This window comes from Canis lupus, chromosome 13 (assembly GCF_003254725.2).
Source record: "Canis lupus dingo isolate Sandy chromosome 13, ASM325472v2, whole genome shotgun sequence".
NCBI classification, from domain to species: Eukaryota; Metazoa; Chordata; class Mammalia; order Carnivora; family Canidae; genus Canis; species Canis lupus.
In genome coordinates, this window is record NC_064255.1 from 44834404 (window position 1) to 44846504 (window position 12101).

Here is a 12101-nt window from a genome sequence, read left to right on the forward strand (position 1 = left end):
CAGCATCGCCTCCCAAACTTTATTTTTTTTTAAGATTTTATTTATTCATGAGAGACACAGAGAGAGAGGCAGAGACACAGGCAAAGGGAGAAGAAGGCTCCCTGTGGGCTCAATCCTAGGACCCCAGGATCACGATCTGAGCCAAAGGCAGATGCTCAACCAATGAGCATCTGAGCCAAAGGCAGATGCTCAACCAATGAGCCCCCTCACCTCCCAAACTTTAATGCTTTTATCACATCATGAAAGTGAAAAACAACAAAATCAGGTTAAGATATGGATATTGTGGAGTCAGTGAGGCTCATTCATTACCACACAGATCAGCTTTCAATGGAAAGGGGAATGAATACATTTAGCCTCAGAAAAATAACAAGTATTTGCATAAACCTTCAGGCAACTCATCTACATCTACTACACAAATGTTAAATCTGAAAATACTAAGGATGTACTTACTCCACCTTCTGATACTTCACAATAGCAGTAGTAAAACTAAGCCAAGAGCTGGAAGTGGCTCACAAAACCAAGTTTCCCAATCTTATTTGTTTCAATGAGTAAATGTTTGACTAAAATTTACTTGAAAAGAAAATGGTTTCAAACTTTCTAAATGTTTATGTTACTGTTTAAACATGCTTTTACATGAATTTGAAAGCCTTTGGTATTAACATGCTAAAATCTGTGTTGGCCATGACCCTCAAATTATGTTGGACTTTCTTGGGGGGAAAAAAAAAAAAGTCCTCCATCATCTTGAATTAATTTTGTTCCTACAGTGAATCACACTAATTTCATCACATTTATACAAACTCAATTCTTTGTCCAATTTGTTATGATCAAAACTTTAGTTTTCCAAGATGCTGGTCACCTAATTTTGTGTCACTGATTTTACCAATATTTTTATTAACAGGAGAAACTTGGAGTAAAGAGTGAAACTTTAGTTTTCCAAGATGCTGGTCACCTAATTTTGTGTCACTGATTTTACCAATATTTTTATTAACAGGAGAAACTTGGAGTAAAAGAGTGAACTTGCTTTATGATCATCAGCAAATTACTAAATTAAGTACATTTCTTCATCTGCAAAATGAAAATAACAGATAACATTTATGGAGCACTTTCCATGTCCCAAGCATTACTGTATTTAATGCTCACGATTCTACAAAAATAGATACTATTATCATCCCTCTCTTACAGAGGAGGAAAGAAGTGATGGATAATAACTCACCCAAGTTACACAGCAAGACAATGGCAGAGCTAGGATGAAAACACTTGCCCTGGCTGTCTCTTAGTTTTATTACAATGACCAGCTGATACAAAGGATATAGAGACTTTATGCATCATGAAGAGTTCTAAACATGGATGAAAGACATGAAAAATTATTCAAGACAAAAAAATTGTAGTATATGAGGTCAAGGACTAAACCATAAGGAATATTTACTCCTCCCTAAGACTGACCCAATCATGTATCAATACTTTAGTACTCCTGGGACTGTCCATCTCATCAAAATAAAACTGAGTCATGTTTTAATATGTGTCTTTTATGTGGGGCAAAAGTAAAAGTCCTATTAAATTCAAGATATATTACATTGATTAGTCTCTGGATCTATTAAACTCTACATCACTTTGTCATGGTAGAAAATTGGTCATGATATTTTAGAAAGTTCTATTGATTTTTACTTCATTTTCTCTGGTTTTATTAGTTTTGAAGAAGCTAAAAAGACTTCCCTTTTACTGGAGGGGGAAAAAAACCTTATGTAAGATCTTTAATAAATAAAGCATCTCTGTGTTCTTTGGGATAGATTTTATTCTTTCATAGGTGCATTTGAGTGAAAGTATGAGGATAATGGTAAAGAGAGAAAACAGGAAGTGGAAAGGCCACTGTAGGCTGGAACAATACGGTGACAGAACCAAAAACAAAAATTAGCTATTAAAGCTGTTTTATTTCTTTTTTTTCCCCCCCACACTTTAAGAGTCCAGGTGAAAGTGGATCTGAAGGGATTTTGTGGAATGGACTTGAAAAACGAGTCCAATGGAAATTTATAGATCTTATGGTTTTCTCCACCAGAAGAGCTATCTGGATTATTTTTGAGAGGAGGAGGAAGGAAGGAGGATAAAGAGGATGGGGAAAGGTAAAGGACAGGGAAGAGGAAGGGGAAGAGGAGAGAGAAAAACTTATATAGGGTTGTCTGTGCACAGAAGCTCTGAAATTGCAATGAGGAGCAACTTTCAAAGGAAACACTGATTGGCAAGTGAAAGAATGTGGGGGGTGGGGGGGCACCATGGAACCAGATCAGAGAGGGAGAGAGACCTGGATGTCTAAGGCAATTTATAATCTCTCCTGCTAAAAAAAGAAACCCTGTATTTAATTAAGCAAAGAAGTGCAGATGGTGGTTACCAAACCACTCACATAATCTACATCAGCAGACAGGAGATGCAAGAGGTCAACCACAAGGAGTCCTAGGCAAAGTCCAGTCATGGTCAACGGCGGCTCTGGTCCTAAATTCTTCTATCCCTAACTACTCTGGCCTCAGGGTCTCTGGATACCAGCAAAACTGATGTCACAGAAAGCAAACCTGGCTTGTTAGCACAACTCTCAGAGGAATTTTCTTTCATACACCTAAAGAAAGACCTTTATGAAAGGTACCAATTAATTTAAATGATTTTCACCTTTGATTAACTCATTCATCTGTTTTTCATTTTTCAAATTTTTGTGGATTTTAATGATTTTTCACATATATTATAAAAACATGCAAAGTATAAATACATAATTCAAATAATTTAGCCTCTGTCAAGAAAAATAGACTATCAATTAACTTTTACATCTTACATTTGTTTTCATATTATATATTCTATTCCATTTTGTGTAACAAAAACAAAACCCCTGTCCAAACATGTTATATATGCAGAATATGATATTTTTTTGTTCTTTTAGGTTTCCTACCTTTTTCAAAGCGTTACAATGTACATGGTTGGAAATATGTGGCTCATCTTTGAATGATAGGTAACTTTTTAAAGACTACAAACTATAAAGAAACACTTTCATGAATTTGAACAAAGTAGTTGATTTTAGTAAATAAAAAAAACAAAAATTGACACACTCCCTCCCCCCCCCAAAAAAAAACTTTCAAAATGAGTTCAGGTATTTATATGTATACCTATACTAATTTTGAATAGTAAAAATATACATAATACCAGACATTATATGTTTATAGCTTTACTGCTTATGTTATTCAGATGTTAAACTCATGAGTGCAGTATGAGCACAATGCCATTATCCTAAAGGTCATTCAATAAACATAAAAAAATGTATTATCCTGAGGTGTTTTCCCATTTACACTTGACAATTTGGTGCTACCCAGGTCAAACTGCCCCTCTTCCTTAATTGTAACTGTGCAATTATTACATGTCGGAATGTAGGCTTGATGGCTTCAGAAGAGAAATTCTTTGAAAGTAGACTGAAGTAGATGAATGACAGGCGGACTACATTCACAGCTAAAAGCCCAGATGTAACCCAAATTCTGTTCAGCTTACTTTCGCTAACAAGATCTCCTATCTTAGATGGCATGCAAAGGTAAAAAGAATAGGAAATGATAGGTAAAGGCCATGAAAGCCCCAGGCAACTGAAAGAAGTGCAGTTATATTGCAGAAATCTAGCTAATGTGGGCTAGAATTTAAGACATAACATCCTAAATAAGGTAAATGAAATGTGAAGGCAAAATAAGAATAAGAAACACAAACACTACAGACAAAAGAGCTTCTTACCTGCTTTAGGACTTCAACTAAAACTAAACAAAAAATGAAATCTACTGCTAAGTCTCTCCTTTCAAGAAGATAATCTCTTTCACGTTGCTGTTCATCCCTGAAACAAGAACCCCAAGTTAGGATTGCATTTAAGACCATGAATTTAAAAAAAAAAAAAAAAAAAAGACCATGAATTTTAAAATAGCTTTTGGTTAACAGTTCGGTTACTTACGGAGTTCCTCAACTGTATGGTGTCCTATAGCAACTGTTAATACAAGTTGTTTTTAAATTATCCAATATATGTACACTCTCATTTCTTTCTCTTGTTGTATATTTTATACAGTCTTTATAAACATGTCACTATTCTGACAGAAATTAAACCCATTCTAAAGGAATCGGTTAAGAAAAATGTTTTAGATTTTATTTAGAAAATCTAACATTGCTCCATATTTGATTAGTATTTTTTTAATTAAGAACCAAAACAAAAGTAATAACATTTCTGATGAAAATACAGTGCTGGGTAACTTTCTTCATTTATCTAAATTGAAATATCACAAAGTGGCATCAATGAAAGTCCAATTCCAAACTATGGACCATCTCCCAAACACAGATAGAGGTTTTATGCAAAGCCAATACCTTCCTGGAAAATTTAAAGGAGGGGAAGACAAGTTCTGGGATTTGAGCACCAAGGATAGTCTGTCTCATGGTAACAATATAGGGTTTGGCAGTCCTCCTGTATACCAATTGTTTCTCTTCACAAACCATATGAATGGAACCTTCTTTAAATATTTTTCTTAACTTCTAGAATTATTAAAGGTCCTCACTGAACTACCGACACGGCACTCCTGAAATTCATTTTTGCATGATGACTATGCGCTTGATGAATACCGTGGAGTTCCATCTACCTTAACTGGTACCCTCCCTTGATTTACAGGTAAGTATGGACTATGCTTTCCCTTTATCATCAGTTTCATAACAAAAGTAATCAATATTTTTGCTTAGAAACCAAACAATAACTGTCTTCGGTTGAGAACAGTATCACCTCCTTCAATGAAAGTGTTTCCATTCTGGGTAGAAGAGTGGACAATGAGCTACTTACCCCTTAGACTTTGTGCTAGATCGAGGCCTGTACTCGTAGGATTCATCTTCAGTTCCATTCTGGCGTCTGTACCAGTCAAACAAGGTGCGAAGTAAGGAAGGGAGACAGTGCTCTGCTACTGAGCTCATAGAGCTTATCAACTGAAAACACAAGATATTACCAGAAGATAAAATACATGGTCGAAGTATCACACTCCTAATTCTACTAGCCATCATTTGGAAATGATTACTATTTCTAGGATAAACATGGCAGGATGAGCAACTGCTATTCAATTTAAGGCATTACTCAAACTATCTGAATTCTAGGTGAATATCAGACTCATTTCATGAAGGAAATCAGTGTTCCTATAGTGGCAGTAAGAGGCCCACCAGCTATCATTAGCAAGCAGTCTCTAAGATCACTCACTCTTCATCTGGAGGATCTCGAGAAAAAAAAAAAAAAAAAAAAACCAAACCAAAATAAAACCCCCCAAAAACAAAACTCTCCAAAGGAATTTCTGTATCTGATGCAACTCACTGCTCATAAAATTAATATCTTAAAGTATACAGTCAAACATGCTTCACTTTGTTTTTCTTAACTAAAAAGTGATGGGTTGCAGGAATACTCAAGGTCTTGTTCGGGTCCTGGATTATAGAAAGCGTCAGTTGATGAAGATAATTTGATACTTCCAGGAATTAAACATTTAATTTTCCTCATATTTTACATTCTTCATGTAAACTTCAAAATGTACTTCATCCAGGGAAACAGAAAAGAATAAAACAGTTTATTTGATTGCATAAGCTTTTTCCCTTTTTCATTATCTCTGCCTTCCTTTAATCATGCTTTTATTTATAATTACCATAATTTGACAGGTAAATAGTTTTTAATATAGGAAATTAAAGTAAAAACAAGATTCTAATTTTATTTAACCAATTTTTCAAACTTATATTAACAATGAGCAGTATTACTCAAAGGAAATCCTTTTAATATCTAAAGAAGAAAAAAATAATATACCATCTTCTGTTGTAGATATATACTAAAACAGTTTCTACCACATTTGGCTCTTTACTCTGGAAAAAAAATTGAACTATGGGGCATGACCATTTAAAGTTTTATTAATCGTTTACATAAAAAATGGAAATATTCCTTAAAATCACTGTTTAATAGAATTTCAAATTCTGATTATACATTTATTCATCATTAGTGGATTTAAGACTGAATATCTTTCTTAAAAAAAAAAAAAGACTTGAATATCTTTAAAACAATATATTAACAAGTAAAGATTAATAATTAGTAATAATATCTTTTACAGTAACACTGAGATTTGAAGAGCCTTATATAAAGTATCTTAATATTGCTAACAGAGAACTAGCCTTTCTATCTATGGTTTCTTCTTAGGCCAGTGGCTACTCAGTAAGTGTATGCGTCAGAATCACCTCGGGAGTTATTGTAAAAAACAGATGCCAGAGCACTGCTCTTAGTAATTCTGATTCAGAATTGGGCTAGAATCCAAAAACACAATATTTTGTTAAGTCTCTACCAGGTAATTCTAGCCAGTCACCTTTATCTAGTCAATTAGACTAATATGAACATTAATTTGTTTCCTATACATAATTATGAGAAAAGCAGTACAGGAAAACTAGATACCAATAGAGAGCTAATCTGGGTTATTGGTTTTTGCAAACCATCAATACATAATAAAAAAATTCTTTTTTTTTAAAATAATTCTTGAATGAAATGAATTATGATAAAAATAAACTTGATCAAACATTTAATCTCAGCAAGAGGAAAGAATTAACGCTATAGGAATATCACACTCAATTTTAGATATTAATATTCTATTTTAAGGTTCTGATAGCCCCCACAAGAAAAAACAAAATGTTAAAAGGTAAAATATTATGGGGCGCCTGGGTGGCTCAGTCGATTAAGCATCTGACTCTTGATTTCAGCTCAGGTCACGATCTCAGGGTTGTGAGACCAAGTTCCATGTCAGGCTCCACATTGGGCATGGAGCCTGCTTAAGATTGTCTTCGGGGTACCTGGGTGGCTCAGTGGTTGAGCATCTGCCTTCAGCTCAGGGCATGATCCTGGGGTCCTGGGATTGAGTCCCATTTCAGGCTCCCTGCATGGGGCCTGCTTCTCCCTCTGCCAATGTCTCTGCTTCTCTGTCTGTGTCTCTCATGAATAAATAAATAAATCTTTAAAAAAAAATCTCTCTTCCTCTCCCTCTGCCCCTCACCCACCCTCTTCTCTCACTTAAAAAAAAAAAAGGTAAATTATTATTCTGTTAAATTTGTATGATTGGTACACAAGGAAAGATTGAGGCATGTAATTGGAAACATTTTAAGAAAATTTCAAAGGGCACATAGATTACCAATGAAAAAAAGTTTTAAGATGCTAAATGAAGAGAAACCAATCAAGTTCACAGATCATTCCATGAACTATAAAGCTCACAGTTAATAGCTCCTTCAATTTACTCTGTTAAAAAACAACCAATTTCAGACAGAATCTAATGTGTAATGACAAAAAGAATCACAAACAAAATAATTTCTTAATATTGGATGTATTTGGACCAGATTTAGGATAAACATTTTCTTTTCAGGAAAAAATATCCCTCCAAAATTGGCATACCTGGTCAAACTGAAGATCTTCACCTCTTTGAAGAGATCTAGACAATGGCTTCTCCTGTGGTTTAAAAAAAAAAAAAAAAAAAAAAGGCACATATACAAAATATTAGAAATCTTATATATGATAAGTAGATTCATTAATTGTTTTTGTTTTCATCTGTAATTAGGTTTGTTTTAAACATGGGTAAGACTCCCTCTTCCCCAGGGTCACACAACTAGGATTCAAGCCCCAGCAGTGTGGCTCCAGAGCCACAGCTCTCTCTCCATGATAACCTCCCAAAGAGTAATCACATGATTGGGGGTCAAGGCAGGAGGTGCCCACAGGGGACCGAAAACAAATGTTGGTGGATGATTCCTAGGTTTCCAGTTTGTGCATGGATGGATGGATAGTGGTACCATCCTTTGAAAGTGGGAACACAATGGGAAGACAAAGTTTGGGTGGAAGGATGTATTTTGGTCATGTTGAATTTGAAGTCCCTGTAAGCCACAAAAGAGAAGATGTTGACTAATAGGGGCTTGAAGAACATGGGACGGATTAGCCTGCAGATATACATTTGGAAGTCATTCGGTGTACAGAAAGTAATCAAGTTCATAAAACAAAGTCAATTAACTAAAAAGATATAAGAAGAGGCCCTAGAAGTGAGTTTTGAAAAACTCAGTTAACATTTATGCACTCAACCACATGAGATATCAATGTTCCCTAAACTCTATCAATTTAATATGATCCATTTCTTAAAATAGAATGTTCATATGGAGAAATGATCAGGAATAATAAGAACTTACAACACTATAGATCACTATAGCAGAAAAGAAAACACACACAAATACACATGGGAAAATAGTAAGGGTAGAAATTCAAACACTGAGGCAAAGTTTTAACAAACTGTGTGGGACAATTAGGTTTTCTTAAGGATAAATTAAATGGGCTCATTACCGCAGTGAATCCTAAATGTTTTAAAGACTTAAACATGAGAAATAAAAACACTAAAACACTAGAAGAAAAAGAAGTCCTAAAAGATGGTAGTTTTTTTTTTAACAAGCTCAGATCTTTTTAAATATGACACCAAATGCAAGAGCAAAACAAAAATATTAAATTCAACCACATAAAGAAAAAGTATATGCATAGTTAAAATAACACGAAAAAAGGAAGTCAAATGACAAAATAGGAAAAAAACCCAGATTTTTAAAAATTGAAACTCAATTTGCCAACATATAGTACAACACCCAATGCTCATCATATCACATGCTCTCATTAATGCCTATTACCCAATTACCCCATCCTCCCCACTACCTCCCTTTCTGCAACTCTTTGTTTCCCAGATTTAGGAGTCTCTCATGGTTTGTCTCCCTCTCTAATTTTTCCTGTTTCCCTCCTTTCCCTTATAATCTCTTTCACTATTTCTTATAATCCACGTATGAGTGAAACCATATGATGATTGTCTTTCTCTGACTGACTTATTTCACTCAGCATAATATCCTCCAGTTCCAACCATGTCAATAAAAATGGTCAGTATTCATTCTTTCTGATGGCTGAGTAATGTTCCATTGTGTATCTCAGTTTTCTTTATCATTCATCTATCAAAGGACATTTCAGCTCCTTCCATGGTTTGGCTATTTTGGACATGCAATTTAGACTAAGGGCATAGTTTCCATAATATACAAAGAGTTCCCACAGATCACTGGGGCAAAAACCAACAATCCAACAGGAAAACTATACAAAGAATCAATGGACAGTTCACAAAAAGAAAATGTTTAGAACTCATAAATGTCTGTTCATATACTTAACCTCACCCACAAGAGAAAGACAAGTTAAAAACACAAAGAAATACTACCTATCAGCCCTATAAAGTTCAAAAAGTCTGATAGCACAATGTGTCGGTGAGGTTACCTACTAAACAGAACTCTCGAATGATGCCAATGAAAAGTCAATAGGTAACAATGTCCTTAAAAAACTATTTGGCAATATTTGCCAAAATGTTGAAATGTATACATCCTTTGACCCAGGAAAAATTTCACTTATAAGTATTTGTCTTATATAGTCACAAATCTACAAAATGATGTTCATAAAAGAATATATGCTACAGGGATCCCTGGGTGGCGCAGCAGTTTAGCGCCTGCCTTTGGCCCAGGGCGCGATCCTGGAGACCCGGGATCGAATCCCACGTCGGGCTCCCGGGTGCATGGAGCCTGCTTCTCCCTCTGCCTGTGTCTCCGCCTCTCTCTCTCTCTCTCTCTCTCTCTCTCTCTGTGTGACTATCATAAAAAAAAAAAAAAAAAAAAAAAAAGAATATATGCTACAGCTTCATTTGCAAAAGCAAAATTAGAAATAAATAAAACCCTGTCTGTATTAATATACATCTATAGAATACCATAAAGACTTTTAAAAGAATGGTACAGTTCTGTACGTATTAACATGGAAAAATCGGCTATAATGAGTGCATAGCACACACACACACACACACACAAGCACGCACTTTTGACTACATATAAAATACCTCTTTAAAAAAAATATGTGTTTGCAAGTGGGAAAAGAAACTATTTAGGAAGAGGAGAGGGTTGGGGGCTGAGAGTGGAAAGTTTTTACTACATAGATTTTTGTGCCATTTCAACTTGCACATCACAGAAGCCAAGGGAAAAGAGCACTACTGAAAGAAACAGTGTATTGACAGTGAAACACAATACTTTCATGAGGTGACCTTTCAGTGTGTGCTTCCTATTAATTTAAATGGCATCAGGAAGAGCTTCCAATTTAGTGTTGCGTCTTCCTTCAGCACACAACAGTAGTGGAATATTTTATTTTATTTTTTAACTTTCCATTTGTTCTGTTAATTTGTTTGATGAAAAAACACATACTGAGTTCCTACTATGAGCAAGCAAAAATTGTGAACCAACGAGGGCTCAAAGGACTTGTTATGGAAAGTACAGGTCCTTTACCCTTCAACCAATGGGTCTGGGGAACATCACTGATAGTAAATTCTCTCCACCCTCTCTCACCTGCATGTGCACTCCTTGCTATATGAAGAAATGACCCAGAAAGAGGTCAGCCCAGATCACTGTCTAAAGTTATACAGAAAAGTTGTCATGGGGTGGGGGTGAGGGGCACCTGAGTGGCTTAGTCAGTTAAACATCCCACTCTTGATTTCAGCTCAGGTCATGATCTGAAGGTGAGAAGACTGAGCCTCACGTTGGGCTCCCCCAGCTCTCTCTCTCTCTTTGGAAGGAAGGGAGGAAGGAAAGAAAGAAGAGGGAGGGAGGGAGGAGTCAGTCAGTCATTGGGCCATAAAGGGGTCTCCACTCAGTAGAAAACAAAGGGGTGAAGGAATGGGTTGTGATACTATGCTGCAATGGGCTGAGGGGTGGGGGAACAAAGAAAATCCTAGTCAGAAAGAAGTTTTGATGGGCACTGGCTACTGTGATGGTTAATTTTATATCACAGGCTACCCAGATATTTGGTCAAACATTTTCCGGGTGAGGATGTTTTGGGATGACATTAACATTTGAATTGGTAGACTGAGTAAAGCAGGTAGATGAAACTCCCTAATGTGGGTGGGCTTCATCTAATCAGTTGAAAGCCTGAGGAGAACCAAAAGGCTGACCCTTCCCAGAGTAAGAAGGAACTCCTCCCTGACTATACTGGGGCATCAGTCTAGCCCTACCTCTCTTTCCACGTCAAACTGAAACATGGGCTCTTCTCGAACTGGCTTGCATAATGGAACTTAACACCATTAGCTCTCCTGGGTCTACAACTTGCCCACTGCTGATCGTGGGACTTCTCAGCCTTGGGGATCATGTGAGCCAATTCCTTCTAATAAATCTCTTTTTATACACACATACACTATTGGTTCTCTGGAGAATCCTAACAACTAATAAAAACATCACTTCAGATTTTATTTCCTCTTTGATCCAAAGAAAGAATATGTCTGGGGCAGGGAGGGGGGAGTCCCACATTCACAAAAGACATTATAGAAGGGCATTAAATAAGCAATTTTAAAAAAGAAGCAACATCAACATCCCCCAACAATGGGGAATTTGGGTCAGAAAATCATCGTACAGCTACACATTAGAGTATTGTGTAGCCAGTAAAGTGATAGGTAGAACTAAATTTGTAGACTGAGAAAACATTTTCAATGTATTAATCAAATTAGAGAATGACTGATATAATACTCTTATAAAAGGATAAAATGTATATATGGTAGTATATACACATCAATACATTTACAGCTCTAGAAATATATTTACCACACACTAGTAATAAGAAACAGAATAAGAGGTTGTTTTGTGGTTGTACCATCAGCTTACTTTTATTTTCTGAGTTTTCTACAAAGAATGCAGATTACTTCCTCTCATTCTTAAACTTGAGGGTTATTCTTGAGTTTCCTGTGCTTGGTGGCATCCAGCAAATCCACTTAAGCTTAGAACAATGGATGGTACAACCATGAAGATTATGGCTACAGAACAGACATGTTTTAAAATATGAGAAAGAACAATGTAACTAAACAAAATCATGAATTGTGAAGAAGTGGTTTAATTTCCTCATTTTCAAATCTAGTTGTCACCAAACCTCCATGCATGCATGACAGCATATTTGCTTCTTTACACTTAACTTTAAAGATTTAAGAACTATTCTCTCTATAACAGAAGGCATTACCTGAATTCAGAAATTAAAT

General features: G+C 35.7%; 1 protein-coding gene across 8 annotated transcripts in view; it reads right to left on the minus strand.

Annotated features, from left to right (window-relative positions):
• FRYL (FRY like transcription coactivator) overlaps positions 1–12101 on the minus strand; it is a 257372-nt gene that overhangs the window by 122772 nt on the left and 122499 nt on the right. For all 8 annotated transcript variants that reach the window (XM_035704622.2, XM_035704639.2, XM_035704578.2 and 5 more), the window contains 3 exons: positions 7439–7492; positions 4829–4968; positions 3751–3847 (listed from right to left, as the gene is read on the minus strand). In XM_035704622.2, the coding sequence (XP_035560515.1) occupies positions 3751–3847; positions 4829–4968; positions 7439–7492 (291 nt within the window). The remainder of the gene's footprint in view (positions 1–3750; positions 3848–4828; positions 4969–7438; positions 7493–12101) is intronic.